The sequence below is a fragment of the Nanorana parkeri genome, unplaced genomic scaffold (assembly GCF_000935625.1).
Source record: "Nanorana parkeri isolate BGI_ZX_2015 unplaced genomic scaffold, ASM93562v1 scaffold929, whole genome shotgun sequence".
Lineage (NCBI taxonomy): Eukaryota > Metazoa > Chordata > Amphibia > Anura > Dicroglossidae > Nanorana > Nanorana parkeri.
In genome coordinates this window covers 374,919-393,678 of record NW_017307197.1, presented here as the reverse complement: position 1 = coordinate 393,678, position 18,760 = coordinate 374,919, and the positions used below count along the sequence as shown (strand labels likewise).

The 18,760-nt window shown below is 42.4% G+C and overlaps 1 protein-coding gene across 1 annotated transcript in view; it reads right to left on the bottom strand.

The window, feature by feature from the left end:
• Positions 1 to 18,760, bottom strand: part of ITGA8 (integrin subunit alpha 8) — a 144,437-nt gene that overhangs the window by 72,929 nt on the left and 52,748 nt on the right. Inside the window, exons 9-13 of the mRNA XM_018566262.1 lie at positions 15,307 to 15,350; positions 14,578 to 14,634; positions 12,928 to 12,980; positions 9,129 to 9,334; positions 5,038 to 5,229 (exon numbers count right to left, since the gene is read on the bottom strand). Coding sequence (XP_018421764.1) covers positions 5,038 to 5,229; positions 9,129 to 9,334; positions 12,928 to 12,980; positions 14,578 to 14,634; positions 15,307 to 15,350 — 552 coding nt within the window. The remainder of the gene's footprint in view (positions 1 to 5,037; positions 5,230 to 9,128; positions 9,335 to 12,927; positions 12,981 to 14,577; positions 14,635 to 15,306; positions 15,351 to 18,760) is intronic.

Below are 18,760 nucleotides of genomic sequence, written 5' to 3'. Positions count from 1 at the left end.
AAACCCCCCCCCACCAAGTTTGGTGGGGGAAAAAAGGGGGGGGGGGGGGGGGTGTCTGGCCGTATCTACTACATTACTGAGAGCACAGTACATCTAAAGTAGGGTGCAGATTGCGCAAATTTTGTTCTAGTTTTTCATGAACCAGCTGTAATTTGTACAGTGGGTGCCTCTGCGGCACCCTTCGGACAGGCATCCTTCGATCAGCTGATCGAAGGTGAAGGATGGAAATTTGGCGACTGAATGCAGCCAATCAGCTGCTAGCTCTGATCAGGTATTCTGACAACGGCCACCGGATACAGTGGTGCCTGGTGCCTGCCAGAGAGCACCACCTTTACTCCATGTGTAAGGTATGCTTTGGGATACCTTACACATGGAGTAAGGTATGCTTCTTCAGCCAGAGGAAGGAGGTTTTGATTCCACTATATACATATTTTGTTATCAATAGAGGGATCACCAGCAGGAGGAAGGAGATCCTGATTCTCCTTTATAGATCTTTAGTTATCACTAGAGGGATCACCAGCAGGAGGAAGGAGATCCTGATTGTCCTTTATAGATCTTTAGTTATCACTAGAGGGATCACCAGCAGGAGGAAGGAGATCCTGATTCTCCTTTATAGATCTTTAGTTATCACTAGAGGGATCACCAGCAGGAGGAAGGATATCCTGATTCTTCTATATAGATATTTAGGTATCACTAGAGGGATCACCTGCAGGGGGAAGGAGGTCCTGATTCCCGTATATAGATCTTTAGTTATCACTAGAGGGATCACCACCAGTGTAGGAAGGAGGTCCTGATTCTTCTATATAGATCTTTACTTATCACTAGAGGGATCACCAGCAGGAAGAAGGAGGTGCCTGATCCCTCTATATAGATCTTTAGTTATCACTAAAGGGATCACCAGCAGGAGGAAAAAAGAAAACTTAAAATAATGAAGATAGGAACTGAGAAAATCACCCTAATGGGACCTAACAAGAGTTGTACCTATTTGTACATGTATCTATCTATCTATCTATCTATCTATCTATCTATCTATCTATCTATCTATCTATCTATCTATCAATCTATCTATCTATCCAAAGTGTTTGTACTTGGGCAGTAGCTGAATTAGAGTGCCAACAATCAGTCCTATATAGGGGCCCATTGGTGACCATGTCCATCACTGACAATGAGAGTCAACAGCTGAACTGATGTGGGCAAATTAAGCATTAGTGACTGATGAAAAATTGATGCGTGAAAAGCCAACAAAAGAAAGATTTTTGGTGCAAATGATCTTAGATGAACAATTTTATTTACTTAATTTCCTAAGTCTTCCTAAGTTGTCTTATGTCTATAGGTCATTGGTTGTTCTCTTACTATATATCACACAAATGATCAGAGGCCTCAGGCTTAGTTACCATGTTTAGCCAACAGTCAGATCGGAGAATGCAGATTACAACCCAATTACAATAGAAGGTCATATGAGACCTGCTAGAACAAATAAATACCACTCACTGACCGTATCAAATAATTGTACAGAGGAAATGATCAATTTTAGTATGTCAAACATTAAGCTCATTCGATTTACACAAGGGACGTTCATGAACATAGCTTAGAATGTCCTTTACAGGTTTCATTATAAAGTGGGAATGTTAAAGACATTAAGAGTGAAAACTAATTCCATCTCTTTCCAAGCAGAGAGGTTAGTAAAAAGATATGATGATGTCAGCAGAATATTAGCACAAAAATAATAAATACCATTTAAGACGAACTGATTCATTAAATGGCGGACAGTATCAGGTTTTATATTTTACACCTGGGATATGTTGCATTCAAACAAATGCTGAACTGAGCAGGGAAATTCTATAGGAGGCCTCAGTATATAAAAGCAGAAGATTAGGAATTAATATGCCAATTATTATCTATGTTTTTTAACAAAAATATACACATTTTTAATCATTGGCAATTGATTTGGGTATGATGTAATTTCACAAGCTAAAATACAGACAGGATTACAATTAGGTCATGGTTAGCGCGCCCATGGAATCCAACAGTTATATCTAGATTTGGGTTTCTTAAAGTGACCCTCTTACTATACAATAGTTAATAAGCCAAAGCTGTAAAAGAACAGTGTAATTACTGACTTTACCTGCTACCTGCACTGCTGAATGGTGCTCCAATCTTAAGAAATCTTCTATTGAAAACTGCAGAGAAACCAACACTTTTGGGAGTGTCGATATCCTGGGTTCCCTGCAGCTCTCATTAGTTCCTTTTGCTGATCTTTACATGATAATGGAATCCTGTAATGGGTGGAGGTCAGCAGGAGGAACCAATGAGAACTGCAGGGGACCCGGGAAATCCACATTCCTAAAAGTATCAGTTCTTCTGTGGATTCTGGCTGAAGATTTCTCAGCAGTGGAGCAGTGTTTGGTGGTGTAGGCGGCAGGAAAGGTAAGTATTTACAATTTTTCGGCAGGTATGGCTTGGCTTAGTAACTTTTATATAGTGATAGGTTCACTTTAAAGTGACACTAAACTCTGGAGTTAAATCGTAAAAATACATTAAAGTACCTTAACTATTAACATAAATGTCCCTTTTTTGTGTATCACTCGGCTGTTGATCTTCAAATCATCTCTGAATTGGTGCTGTGTTGTAAAGTAGTCACCACTCCCAGCTCTCTCCTGTGATGGACTACAATCTCTTGCTTAGTTTACTAATTTGTATTGAGATTGTAGTCCATCACGGGAGTGAGCTTGGAGTGGTGGCTACTTTACAGCACACACATGGACCATGGGGAACAAAAGTAGCCCCCCTCCAGAAGGAAGGACAGTGTCAGCACCAATTCAGAGATGATTTGAGGATCTACAGCCGAGTGAAACACAAATAAGGGACATTTATGTTAATAGTTAGGGTACTTGAATTTATTTTTAAGGTTTAACTTCTGAGTTTAGTTTTAACCTCTTTATGATTACGACCACCCAACAAATTTCCCAACATGTCCAATTTTCCCTTTACCAGACTGTCGAAATTATAATTAACACCAGTCCTATTATGATCCAGTATGATGTCCAAGAATGTGAAAAGCTTGGTTATCCTTTATATATGTGTAGCTAGGAACAGATTGCTTGAAGAAAATCAAAGGATTTTCTTTTTTATATAAAATGGCAAGTTAAAAATGCACAAGCTATCTACAGCTAATTAGATTTTTTCTGTTGTTTTTGTGCAATCAAAATGTGAAATCGAGGTCCAGTTTTGGAAATTATATTTCTCTCTTGGGCCTCCTTGGAAATGAAAATAATCGTCCTTTGCTGATTTTTGTTTTTTAATTATTCAGAAAACCAGTCCCAATCAAAATGTGGAATCAAGGTCCAGTTACTGACAGTGGTACTTGCAAGTCACCTGACACATCAAGTTGATGTCACCACTTTGATTTCAGGTTTAATAACACAGAGAGTCCTGTTTCACAGAGATAAGTAGCTGTGAAGGGAATCAAACATGTCCTCAAGACCAAGGTAGAAGAAGAGCTCACACTAAAACTGCTTGAAATCCTGCCCTGCTTTTTCCTTTTCAAAATTAGATTTCTCTCTTGGGTCTTCTTCGATACAAATAAAATCATCCTTTGCTGATTTTTCAAAAATTATTCAGAGACCCATTCCCACACCCACAGCCATTTGGTTCCTATTTCTCATGGATACCCTTGGTTAAAATCCTCTGTTCTAGAATAAAAATTTTCTAAAACAAAAGTGACTGCTGACTTCACAAATACAAAAAAACACGGAGTTCTGTTCCGGAAAAAAACCTGTGGTTTTGCTATGTTTTTGGGGTTTACGATGAAAGTGAAGCCGAGTTGGTATGAAAAATTAGGGATGCACCGATACCGATACTAGTATTGGTGCTGATATTGAGTATTTTGGCGAGTACTTGTACTTGACCAAATGCTCCGATAATTACCTCCAATACCGGAACTTCCAGTATCAGGAAGCCAGGAGGTGAGTTATTGCACATCGCCTGGCTTCCTGATTGACCGGGAAGCCGGCTCCATGCTCCTTCATCACCAGGGAGCACAGAGCTGGCTTCCCGGTCAATCAGGAAGCCGGGGGGGGAGGGTAATGACTCGCCGTCTGGCTTTTTGATTGGTCGGGAAGCTGGCCAATAAGGAAGCTGGGCGGCAAGTCATTACCCACCACCCCGGCTTCCTGATTGGCCAGAAAGCTGGCTTCATGCTCCCTCATCACCAGGGAGCATGGAGCTGGCTTCCCGGCCAATCAGGAAGCCAGGGGGAGGGTAATGACTTGCCGCCCGGCTTCCTGATTGGTCAGAAAGCCAGGTAGCCTCGGCAAGTGAAGCTTTTGCTAGAATACAGGATTCACAGGCAATCAGGAAGCAGAGTCATGATCCGCCGCCCAACATCCTGATAATCGGGGCACAAGGCACCGGTACTCGGTATGGGCGAGCACCGAAAAAAATGTCAGTACTCATACTCGATACCGAAAAAACGATATTAGTGCATCCCTAAAAATATTTTACAATCTAGTGATGGACATTGTGGATCCCTTAGATCCCTTCACCGTACCCTAACTGGATATCATGTCTCCTCACTTTCCAGTCCATGTGCTTAGTACAGGGCCAAGCTGATGGGTAGGCAGACAAGGACTCACAACAGCCAGAGACAAAGCAATAGCAGGAAAGGCGTTTTATGGGAGAGAAACCAACTCCAACCAAAACGTTAGTGTTCAGAAAGTAGGTCAACTTAAAGCGGATGTAAAACCATGACTTAAAATGTACATACATGCAGACAATACATTGCACAATATTAAAACGTTTTGCTGTTGTAAAGAAAACCACTACAAATACTCTTTTTCCTTGAATGTTTAGTGGACAAACGCCCACCTTCTGAGTGCACTCAGCTGAATTAGAACATTCACTAAAGTTACTCAAGGGCCCAAATTATATGATGAGACACTTTCTGACTTTCATATCTGTAGATGTGATGAGCTTTCCAGATGTAGGGATGGAATTATCTTTCTCAGCAGAATAGAGATGAAATAAATCATAACATACCTGGATAATCATTTTTGTCTATGTCTGAATCCCCTCTCAGGGTGAAGCCGAATCCAGCTGGCTGGGTGCCAGAGGCCCAGGACCCCTCCAGCACCTGGGAAGGGTCCTTGTTCAATCCATTTCTGTTCCCGTTGTAAATAAATACTCTCCCCTTTCTATCTTCCCCTCCAAATGGAGAGCCGATCGCAACATCTGCAAAATCAAACACGACGGATATTATATGACTGTCATCATCTGTCCAGGCAGTAATAAGAGACTATGGAAATTAGATGTAAGGAACACCCTGGAATTCAGCAGAATTTAAAGGACTCCACTCAACTCTGTGTGAAGAATAATAGGGCAACCACAATGGCGAAATTATAGTTTCTTCCAAAGCTCTGCTCTTTAGAGCCAAACTATTAAAGCTGCGTTGACCATGCTTTGACCAGCCATTCAGACCCCACAAGTCACAATTAGCTGATATTCTTTTATTTATTGGTTCAATGCGTTTTATTTATCTATATGATTAATGCACTGTTGAGCATGCGATTGGGTATATTTTCACTTCTATATAAAGTAGATATGTTTTGGTAGAAGGTCTAAAGAGTCCTATACCTATATTTAAAGGTCAACTCTGGGCACAAGAAAAAAAATTACCCTTTCAGTGTCCCCACCTTGGTATTACTTAAGTTACTACTTGTTTCGGCAGGCTACCACCATCTTTGTCACTGGTCCAGTGAAGCCACCTTTCTAAGACGCTCCCGGCTGTGGTTGCACACCTGCCTCTTCCACATACATCACATTTTACATGATGATATTGTGGGACCACTCACAGCCCAGAGTATCAGGGAGAAGAGGAGAGTGCCGGATTCTGTCGGAATGGGGGTTAAGATAAGTAATACCACCACTGCAATCTTCATCTCCCCCCTAGACTTAGGAAGAATTTTTTCCCCCATCCCATAGTTGTGCTTTAATATGGAAATATGGAGGGGACTTGAGTAAGAAGAGATCCTGGATGCGTTCCGGCACCAAAACCGTTCCTGGTACCTGGCGGCGGCTGGTTGCAGGTGCGTGCACACGTGACGTTGCCGCGGCCTATTAGTCACCTCAGGTGCTGATCATTGCCAGGGAGGGCCTTGCGAGCACATCTTCTCTCCTAGCCGTCCCATTGGTTCCCTGGGACCTGTAGCTTCCTCGTGCCCAGACAACGGGGGCGTTTCTGGTTCCCGCTGGGTTTAAATCCCAGCCAGAGCCAAGACTTGTTGCTTATTTTGCCATACCCAAAGCAGCTACGAAGCCTCATTTCCTGTTTCCTTCCCAGCTATTTGGATCTCCTAGTTATCGACCCCTGGCCTGTCTCTCCGATTATAATACTCCCTGACTACGCTTTTTGGATCATCCTATCTTGTACCACAGCCTGGACTCTCCTTCTGGTATTGTTCCCTGCTATTGGGTTCCACTCCAGCAAACAGGGGGACTTCACTCCCGCCCTAACAGGAAGCCAATCGCATGAGCAGGATGCAGGAAGTTAGATTTCTGGGAGATATTCTGTTCACAAATTATGTCGATTTTGTAATATATTAGACCGATTTGGCTGGTTGCAGATTGCAATGGAAGGGTTGTTTTTAATTTAACTGCGTTAAAATACAAAATGACTTGTGTAGATAAATGGTGTTTACATCTTATGGAGTTTTCCTTTAACAACTGATTTTCTAATGATGCTCCATTTTTGACTACCATCAAGATAACGGTCCAGCTTCTTATTTCTAACACTGGATGTTCTACAAAGCACACAGCCCTGGGGAGAAACGTCAGCTAGCAAAGCTGTGCAGTAAATGTGGAACTTATTAGGTAACTAGCAGACAATTCAGGAGAGAAATGGGGGTTAAATGAGAGGTTATCCTTGTAGCGGCACTCTCTGTGGAATGATGTGTGGAAAGCTGCACAATCCAGACAGCAGTAAGCGGAAGGTCGCCCTGGGTAACAAGTCTGAGGTCATACACGCAGGAAACAAAGGTTCCTTATTTCAATATGCTAATAATTCCATCTGTGAGATATAAATAGATTACAGAGTGATGTTTGCAATGGTGATAAGACCAAACAGAAGCCTAGTTTATGGATAGATACACAGTATAAGAGTTGGGTAGATCAGGGCACAGCGTGAGAGCTTAGGGGTTTATCAATTTGCTGAATTGACATATGAAGGTATTGCTAGAACAGGGGTTTTATACATTATTGAAGCAAGCTTACCTTGAATCTTGGTTTATCAAGTATCCCCTGAAGTAGCTTACTTAAAATTGTTGAGAATGTGAAATAATGTTAATACTTGCCCACTGTCAAAACTACTCCTGGCACATAACTGCGTACATAAACCTGGATATGAAGTTACTATTGTTAACTGCCTTAGAGCCATGCTTGGAAGATTTCCCCTCACTTCCTTTCCCAGGGCCTCAACAGGAAGAGAGTAGAATTCATTCTTATAATAGGAAAATTCCTTTTTAGAAAGGTGTCAAAGGAACAGGTGTCCGCATTGGAAGATTTCTCCTCGCCTTTAGTTCTGGTGACATTTTGAATTTGCCTTCACTTTTGCTGGTTATCAGGACAAACAGACAGATTGAAGCTTCCCAGCAGTGACACAGACAGCAATAAAACCCTGACACAGGTTATAACTGTTCCCCACTCTATAGAAAATCTAAAGAAAGGCTTTGGCCAAAGATATAAATGTAACCCCCAGGTAAAAATTATAGGTTACCATTTGAGCGTTACCTTTACCTTAGTGAAAAAAGTAATCTTCCCTTAACTCGCTTAGCACAACACTAAATGGACCCCTAAACAATAACTTCTCAATTTTCCACTTAATCATAAAGGTAACTGTTGTAATGAACCCTGTCAGTGTTGTAGTTTGTCCCAACTTCTGGCTCAGTCACTTTTGCCTGACAGCTGGGTCTCTATGCAAAAATATAAATAATGTCATGTGAAATACAAACATTTTTCATATACTGAATACTAGGGATTAGGGATGCACCGATACCGATACTAGTATCGGTATTGGTGCCGATGCCGAGTATTTGGGCGAGTACTTGTGACTCGCTGTCCGGCTTCCTGATTGGTCGGGAAGCTGGCCAATCAGAAAACTGGGTGCCGTGTAATGATGCGGCGCCCGGCTTCCGGATTGGCCAGAAAGCCGTCTCCATGCTTCCTCATCACCTGGTGACGAGAAGCATGGAGACGGCTTCCCTGGTAATCAGGAAGCTATGTGGCGAGTCTTTGCACGCTGCATGGCTATTTAGGAAGCCAGATGGTGCAATTCCCGCCCAAATGCTCCGATGCCTGGCCCGATACTTCAGCTTCCGGTATCAGAAAGCCGGCCAGCGACATGGGACTGTAGGTGACATATGCTTATACTAACTTAATAATCTAAATAAATAACCACAAAAAACACACTAGTTCATCAGATTTGGCATTAATTGGCCGCAGCATTTTATTGGAATAAATAATTAAATCATTCTTTAATAATCAATTAAATCAATTAACCAGTAAAATGTTAAAACCAATCATATTGCCCAGTTATTGAAACTCGAGCAATACATCACTCAAGGGAATAGTCCCCCTCTTAAGAGGTGACAAACCACATAAAATACCGCGACTAGGGGGGGGGGGGAGCTTGAAAATCAGGATTCCAACTGATGATTATTCCTAGGAGCCCCTCCTTATATAGGGTGGCTTTGGAAACTTCCAGAAATCCTCGTGGCGATGTTTTCCCGCCAAAATAACGATTTTTCCCGCCAAAAAAATGACAGTTAAATTCTCTTAAAGGGGCAGTAACTGAAATATATAAAACTTGGAAAAAACACCCAAAAATCACAAATAATAGTCCCCACATTCCCATGAAAATGGGCCTCTAATGGACGCCATTTTTACATTAACCGCTGCCCGGCCTCCCGATTGGCCGGGAAGCCGGCTTCATGCTCCCTCTTTACCTGTGACTCGCTGCCCAGCTTCCTGATTAGTCGGGAAGCTGGCCAATTAGGAAACCGGCTAATAAAATTGACGATCAGGCTGTGTCATACCAAAAACATACTGTATGTATCAATATTAGAATATACTCTTACCGTTATATCCGTCTTGATTTAAATCCCCTAGATTTGCAATAGAACTGCCAAATCTTCCAAACACTTCAGTCCCTTTCAGCACTTGGGCATCTTTAAAAACGAGAGGACTTTTCTGCAAGTAGAGGTAGACTTGGCCCACTTCCTTTGGATTACTCTCAAATTCACGGTCCATGAAGAGCGGCGCCCCCACCAGGACATCATCCAGTCTGCACAGAACACATGCATAATTAGACTGCTCCAAGTGTACAAACTGTAGGTTAAATGGCAGACTTGCGTATTTACCCCTATGTAGCATGATTATTTATAGTAATACTAAAATCTGTCCCTTCTCTTGCTATTTGTGGGTTGTGCATGACCACCATAAGGCCCCCATTCACATTTGAGCTGAGTGTCTTTGGTCGTTTTTGCACGTTTCAGGCTTGAGCCTTCTTTTATTATTTTTAGCCAATGAAATGTTAGTTACAAAGCAAGAAGATGCACTCCTATTTAAGTCTGTTGGGGCCAAAACCCTTGTGTCTGCCCCTAAAGAAACTAATGTACTTTTTTTTTAGCTACAACCATTTTAGTATAAGCGACAGAACACTCAGATGTGAATAGGGACCATAGAAAGCAACGGGAAAGAAAAAAAGAAAGCTCTCTTTACCTATTTTTTGTGACCATTTTTACATTTTGACCATAATACATTTTGGATGTTATTGGGCGGTTAGATGGCTGCTTCATGAAATTATGGATGGTTCAGTGGTTAGCACTTCTGCCTTGCAACACTGGGAACCCCAGTTCAGACCAAGGTTCAGTCAGGAACCAACTGCATGGAGTTTGCCTGATCTTCCTGTGTTGGTTTCCTCTGTGGGTTTAATTGACCCCCGTCTAAAAAGGCCCTAGTATGGGTGTGCATGTGAGATAGGTACCTTAGATTGGAAGCTCCTTGGGACAGGGACTTATGTGAATGAATATTATATAATGGGCATCCCCAAGGGTGGTGTCACCCAGAGCGGCTGACGGGTGACACCCCTCTGGGACATCATCAAGCATGCATGCAACGTCATCATCACGCACGCTTACCTGCCGGCGGCCGGATGGACGACAACAAAGAGAAGTAGGGATGCCGCAGGGTCCCCTCCTTTCTCGTGCAACTGTCTATGACAGAGTGCCTGACTTTTCAGAGCAGGTTACAGCAAAATGACTGTCAGTCATTTTGGTGTCACCCGGTGCAGGCCGCACCTCCGCGTGACGCCACTGCTATGTAAAGCACTATGTAAATTGATGGCGATATATAAATGCCTGTAAAAAATAATAATATTCGTGCTCTGCTATCACAGCATGTTAGCATCTGGCTACACTCTGTGCATGCTGGGAGCCCCAGGACTGCTGCCCCTGACCCGAGAACTGTACGGGACCACCTATCTGACAGTTTTTCTTACCATTGCCCCAAATCTCCCTCTGTGTGTTAGTAAATGGTTTTCAAAATTGGATTTTGGATAAATATGTCATACTATAAGTGTATAAGTATTTCTAAATAAGCCACAGAAATACAATGATTTTCAGAAGAGTTTGTGGATATGCGTAAACTACACAGGACATTAACCTCCCTGACTGCACATGCAGAACGGATGGAATTCAACGCGAGCATCTGTGACAGAGATCATAAAAATCTATCCGTTATGAGGGATCTTGTGTATATGATGTGACAGAAACATATGCATTGTGTAAATGTTTACCCTTCCCAATACACTATAGAATTATGATGAATGGCTGCCCGTAGCCAGCAAATCATCTACTATGCAGCCATAAAAATGATTAATACCTCTGAATGTATACACACACATATGTTTACACATTTCCACAATGGAAGAGAAATGATATGTTCCAAACGATAATAATTTCTGTTCTAAAAATAAGAGTTTCCAAGGTGAAGGGATGAAATCGGAGCTCTCGGTCACATGACCTGCCAACCCGACATCATTGTATGTTCTGCACTGTGTCAGAGTGAATTCCAGTTGTAGTCTGTACTGTTCAGAATAGTAGACAACATTCCCAAAAATTCTGAGGTGAGGCCCCTTTCACATGGCATTACAATCAGGTCAGTCTGTCAGATTTTTAGGCGGACTTGATGGGAAGCTCATTGTTAGTCTATGGGCAGTTGGATGTAAGCGGACGTGCGAGTCCATCTAGAGTTACCTCCGAGTCCATCTACTTTTCAAATGACGAGCTCAATGAGATCTAACAACGAAAAAAACCCCCGCATTTAGGGGCGGGAGGGGGCGCACGCAGTGCGATTGCCCATACCCGGAACGTAGGCACCGCCATCCCCCCTCCCACCCCTGGATGCAGGGAGCCAGCTGGCTTGTGTTCCAGTGCGTTCTAGAGGCCGAACACTCTGGAAAGCAGACTTTGTGGTGTGAACCGGCCCTCTCTCTTGACTGTCTCTTCTCTCTCTCCTCACGCTCTTTCTCCTCGCTCCCTCCCCTGTTTCTATCTGCTGTCTCTCTTCTCTCTCTCTCTCTCTCTGCTGTCTCTCTTCTCTCTCTCTGCTGTGTCTCTTCTCTCTCTCTCTCTCTCTGCTGCCTCTCTCCTGTCTGTCTTTTCTTACCTCCACTGCAGCAGCTTCCTGGGTCTCCGCTTGTGCGCCCGCATCCTGTCCTCCCGCGGTGCTCATGTGGCTAAAGCACCACGGGAGGACAGGACACAGGTCAGTGAGCTGATCGCGATCTACCAGTGTTCACTATGCGATTGACTGGTGGATCGTGGTCAACCTAATGGGCACCCCTAATCTAGGTCCACACAAAAAATTGAGCGGCGTTCAATCTTGGCAAATTTGAACGGGTCTGGTCAGAGGTGGTCGGATGTAAGCGGACACATGTCCAGTTACAGTACCTTCAACTCCCCATAGGTCTAACATAGGTGCGGTTAGTTCATTTTTTTCTCAACTGCAAGATGGAAAGAGGCAAGAACCTTGCTCCTTCATCAGCAATGCAGTACTAAGCGGTTGTCCAGTCTAATTTAGAACATTTCTGCTTGCAACTGTCTGTGTCCTTAGTCTTTTCCTTCTTTAAGCCCTAATGAAGGAGGAAGAAATTGGCCCCCAAAACATGTTGGCTGTATTTGTATTCTGAACATCATCAGACATTTCATTAAAGGCTTTGGACTCCCATCACTTGATTTTGGTGCTCTCATTTGACCTAATTACAAAGGGAGGCTTGAGGCAGTCAGCTTCTGCTGTGTAATCTCTTCAACTAACCCATAATGGTCTGAGAATCCATTGTCATTCATTAATTGTTTTTTTGGTTTTCAATGTAAAGTTTTATAGCTTTATAAGTTCCTTTTACTAAAACCGGCAACCCCTCACCTCATCCAGTCTTTTAGTTTTTTTCTCTGCTGGGGTCCAGAATTAGCTAGACAAAGGAAAAGAAGTAACCCCATTTTGCAAATGTTTTGCCTTTGTGCTGTCCCAGGCTGACAAGCCGCTTATGATAAATACATCCCTGCCTGTTTTTGGCCTTCCTTCGTCTGGACTTTGCCTTTAATTTCTCCTATTGTTTTACATGTTCTCTTTTCCCTGCTCATCTGACTTCTATTTTACTAAGAAACATACAGCAGATTACAATGCATAGCATGAAGTCATAAGCATTAAACTGAGTATTTATTTTGGAGGCAATGTGAAGAGATTTCAGGCAACGTTCCCCTCCCCAAGGGTAATCTTGAAAAGAAAAGCAGTGAAGTGGCAGAATTTAGTGAAAACACAGTTTTTCATGGTGGTAATTACGAATTACCCAAACACTGAGGCATAGTGTTAACATACCCGTCACTGTTTACATCTGACACGGCAACTGTATATCCGAAGTACGAAGCCATCTGGAGAAGGAAACACATTTAAAAGGTTTGAAAAATGCCCGCGCCCACTTTGTATAACTGTGAAAGTATTGGCATACTGACATCAAACATTGCATTAATGGGGAAAGGTTCTGCAGATTGCAAATATCCAATATCTAGTTGATCTCTTTAAACAGAGAGTTAAACAGAGAGTTAAACCTCAACATGTATCATTTACAAAGGTCAAACCCTGAGACTTGACAGTATACAGAATGGAGGTGATCAGGTCAAGCTGATCCTGCAAGTGATGAATGAATCACAGCCAAGAGAGGTCTTGAAGAGAAATGCTTTTTATTGACAAAATGAAGCCACACAGATGCATTTTCCATTGACTTTGTTTTAAACCACCTTCTGATTAAAGCACTATTGTAACTGCTAATGTATTATTGTCATGAAAGAAATACAGGAGCTACCATTGCCGTCCTTCTGAAAATGATAGTTGACTGACTGGTTATGCTGACCCAGTTAATTTAAAGCCCAACTTTACTTTTTAAATATGAAAAGATCAGGCTTTGTTAAAATAAAAAATGCTGCTTTTGCTGCGGTACCTCCACTCCGGTGCTGTCCCCTGCATTACTTACCACATCCCCAGTGCTGTCCTCTGCAGTACTCACCTCCTCTCTGGTGCTGTCCCTTGCAGTACTCACCTCCTCTCTGGTGCTGTCCCTTGCAGTACTCACCTCCTCTCTGGTGCTGTCCGATGCAGTACTCACCTCCTCTTCGGTGCTGTCCCCTGCATCACTTACCACCTCCCTGGTGCTGTCCCCTGCAGTACTCACCTACCCTCCAGTGTGGTCCCCTGCAGCACTCACCTCCTTTTTGGTGCTGTCCCCTGCATCACTTACCACCTCCCTGGTGTTGTCCCTTGCAGTACTCACCTACCCTCCAGTGCTGTCCCCTGCAGCACTCACCTCCTCTTCAGTGCTGTCCCTGCAGTACTCACCTCCTTCCTAGTGCTGTCCCCTGCAGTACTCACCTCCTCTCTGGTGCTGTCCCCTGCAGTACTCACCTCCTTCCTAGTACTATCCCATGCAGTACTCTCCTTCTCTCAGGTGCTGTCCCCTAGAGTACTCCCCTCCGCTCCGGTGCTGTCCCCTAGAGTATTCACCTCCTCTTCAGTGCTGTTCCATGCAGTACTCACCTTCTTTCTGCTGTTGTTCCCTGCAGTACTCACCTCCTCTCTGGTGCTGCCCTCTGCATGACTTACCTCCTTTCTAGTGCTGTCCTCTGCAGTACTCACCTCTTCCCCAATGCTGTCCCCTGCATCATTCACCTCTTCTCCAGTGCTGTCCCCTGCAGAAGCCGGGGGGCTGGAATGACTCGCTGCCCCGTCTTCCTGCTTGGCCAGCTTCCCGACCAATCAGCAAGCCAGGACGCAAGTCATTAGCCTTCCCCCGGCTTCCTGATTGGCAGGGAAGTCATCTCCATGTTTCCTGGTGATGAGGGAGCATGGAGCCGGCTTCCAGGATAAGTATCGGGAGCATTTGGACGAGTACGAGTATAATTATAAAACACATAGAACACCTACGTATAATCATAAACACATAGAACACCTATGTATAATATGTTATAATATTACCTGTTCACCTGTGAAATTGTAAATGTAGATCATCTGGTTAGAGTCAATGATGGAGACCTAGAAATATATATATCAGGTTGTCAATGCTGAGACACATTGGTTGGACAAATGTAACTGTAATAATTAGTTGATGGTGGACAAAGTAACTGCAAAATATCTTGTAATATAGTACGAGAGATGTGAGTCATAAATCAGAGCACTCACTCAGAAATCAGGTTTGGTTAAAAGGTCTGTCTACAAAAAAATGGCATTTCACTTATATGTAGATGTTGGAGAATGAAACCATTCGCTAGTTTCTTCTCTCTCTCTCGTGGATTCCATTAGTGAGATCTCTGCATTGCATTTCTGCTGTGGTCATTATGAGGGATACTCACTCTCCCTGATGGATTTTACATTATTAAGAATGTAACAGGAGAAGCTGAACACATAAAAGTTGGCAGGAACACTCAAAACATCTAGGTGTACACAACAGTTAAGAACTATAGCAGATAAATCTCCTTGTAGGGGTATCCAAGATGTATAAGAAGCCAGGGGCTAAGAAACCTCACCAGGTTCCACTTTTGGGTGACCCTAAGAAGCACAGAAAGATGATCTGTGATTGGTAGATTTAGCTCACTGAACACCTCTTCAATTGTAAGGCAATGCAAAGATAACTAGATCAAGCCAAGTACGATGTCCACAGGGGCTGAAAATTACACACCAAGAAAAATCTCTAATAGAAATACATACGTATCCAAAATTTTGGCTCCCTCTTGGTACTCCAGCCACCAACTCTGTTAGGAAAAATCAAAAAAATGTGTTAGGATCTATTAGAAGGGGCAATAAAAACACAATAGATGGCCTTGCACCTCATATTATACCTAGCCTGGTGCCATTTTTATTTTTAAAGGTATTCACAGGCATCACTGGAAAATGATGGTTATCAAAAGACAATTCTGCACCTTTAAATGCCACAAATACTTCCTGGTCACCTATGTGGGAGGAAAGGACTTTTCAGCCAGTACCCTATTGTTCCTTCATGCTAAAAGCTATGCTGCTGATCACTTGTAAACATATAAAATAGTAAGTGAGTCTGCGTGGTTTTATTTACACTAAAAGGATGAGAAATATTTCTTGTTACTGTTCCTTTTATTGACGTTGGACCGCCATCTATTATGCAGAGATTAAAGATTTAGACATTTTAAATAGCTGCTAAAACTTCCATTCTGTAATTAGAGCGCTTGGCAAAGCAGCCTGGAAGCAGCAACGGTTGCTGAATGGTTTGTATTTGTGAAGACCAGTCTAAACAAATATCACCGGCTGTTGTTGGGCTGTGCTGAATAAGAGAGGCCCCAAAATAAAACCGTTTTGATAATAAAACCAGACACTAATGAATATCTATTACAACTGAGGACCAACCCAACCAAAACATTTACATTGTACTCCTTTTCAACAAATACAGAAGGATTAGATCTCAGGCCAGTTTTTTTATTATAGTGTGTGTGCCCATTGAGAAGGGTTCCACCACTTTCTGTCCCAGAGACACTCTGGGAATTCCATGAAGTACACTCCTCAAATATTACTTTAGGGAAGACAGTGTTACTGTCAACAACCACTACTAAAGTCTTTAAAGGAATATATGAAGAGTGTACATTACGGGGGGAGGAACAGGAAGTTCGGTTCACAGCAATGGGCAGGGTGTCACTAGAACAGGAAGCGAGAGGGAAAGCATAGATTGTAATAAAATACCTGAACCAGACTGTAAACAAATACCTGAACAAGACTGAAATAAAATACCTGGCACTGACTAATAAAATATCTGACATAGACTGTAATAAAATAGCTGAACCATATTGTAATAAAATATAGACTGTGATAAAATGACTGACACAGACTATAATAAAATACCTGATACTGACTGCAATAAAATACCTGACACAGACTATAATAATATACCTGATACTGACTGCAATAAAATACCTGACACAGACTATAATAAAATACCTGATACTGACTGCAATAAAATACCTGACACAGACTATAATAAAAATACCTGATACTGACTGCAATAAAATACCTGACACAGACTGTAATAAAATACCTGACACAGACTGTAATAAAATACCTGACACAGACTAAAGCAAAATACCTTACATAGACTAAAATAAAACACCTTACATAGATTGGAAAGAAACACATGACACAGACTAAAATAAAATACCTGACACCGACTATAATAAAATACTTGACATACATTGTAATAAAATACCTGACACAGACTGTAAAAAAATACTTGAAACCTAAATAAAATACCTGACACACTGCAATAAAAACAGACTGTGATTAAATACCTAATATGGTATCTAAAAATTCACCACCCTATCTAAAAATAAAGTTTTAGGTGGAATTCTTACATGTGAACAAACTTATCAATGTGTTATAATATTCGTATGTATAGTTTAACTTTATACTTTATGTACATGGAGACAGCCATATTTGTTTATTATTATTTATGTAGGTTCTGCTTTTAGTGTCCATGGCACCAGTGCTGGCGGCCTAGTGTTGCAAGGCAGCCCCCATGCTGAGTAAAATTAAAATGGTCAGATTAGATGCAAACAGGCCTTCCTCAAATTGGAAAAGATATTTGCAATATATAAGTAAGAAAAAAATATAGATCCTCAATTATTGCCGTAGAACAGCTGGCATCAAACTGCATCAAGAACCAAATTTAAAAAGACTGATATTTAACATTTACTAATAAAAGGCCGATATGTAACATTTACTGATAGAATTATGAAATTCCATATATCTAATAGCTCCTACTTGTTTCCTTATGTCAGCAGCACCGAGAACTTTATAGCATGGCAAGAGCTAGACCTGTGATCTGACAAGCCCAAAGCCAAGAGCCCATAAGGACGGCTGGTTTAAAGGAAGTTTATATCTAAAACACACTCCATCATTGTGATTCCCCCTTCAGGAACAGCTTGTTATATGGTGGAAGTGGCAGTAGTCAAGCCTTTCATCTAGCTAGGTCGGCTCTAGCGTACAGACAGGTCCTTTTCACAGCTGGTTCCTGTTAGGCTAATTCTTGCCATTCCTATTTTTGTGGCCTCCCAAGATTCAACAGGGAGCAGAGACCCTGAACAAAGAACAGCCAGCTTAGAATGGAGAGCTGAAGGTGGCTACCTGTGCCCACAGGGGAAGACGTAGTACCAGGTTAGCCATATAGGGACCCTCAGCAGCCATAGAGCCCACTATGGATAGGCTAACAGGGGCAAAGGAAAGGCTTTCAGGGATCTTAGGTGGTCAGGGGTGAACAAAGCAATCTCCCATGTATGCAGCGGCAGAATATGATGGACTTAAAGCAGAACTCCAGGCATTTTATTAACCCTTGCTGTGGGGCTACCCCCGCACTGCAAAGTTTAACTGCTCGTTTTTGCCTAGGCTAAAAAAAAAAAAAAGAGTTATACTCACCTAAACCTCCGAGCTGGCTGGCTCATAGACCAGCCCATAGAGTGTATCTCCTGATACTCTGCAGCGGTCTAGAAATCCTCAAGTCCTCGCGTCCAATACAGTGTATAGGATGTGAGGATGCTGAGGAACATACCATCCCTGCAGTGGAGGGGTAGATAGGCTGGAGAGAGTGCTGATGGCTCAGAGGATCAGGTGACTATAACTTGTTTTTCAGTTGGGGTATTGAATTTCCAAATTTTGGAATGATCCTGCTTCAAACTGGAAGTAACAACTTTACCGAATATTCTTTAAATATTTTTCCTATTTTTGGAAGAAAAAAATTGTGACTTTATTACCTTTTTCTATCACTGACCACTGAGGCCTTTTTTTTTTTTAAGATGCACAATAATATTGGTTGTTTTTTTCTATTTCAAATTGCAAAAGCCAATAGCAGGCTGTCTATTGCACCCACCCACTAAGCAGAGGAGCGGAACTGAGAGGCAACTCTCTCTCTCAAGTCCACTCCTCTGCTCAGCCAGTGGGTTTTCAATAGCCAGTCTGCTATTGGCTATTTCAAATTAAATACATCCATCTGTTGCCTGCGGAAGCTATCCGGCAGGAGAACGGGGTCACAGCCTAGGGCACAAAATAGTCTAGCACCGGCCCTGCTGGTGACCATTAAATCCAGGATAGAGCATCAAGGTGTAAATCTTCCATTAGGGATACCTGTTCCCGTGTGCTGCTGACAACT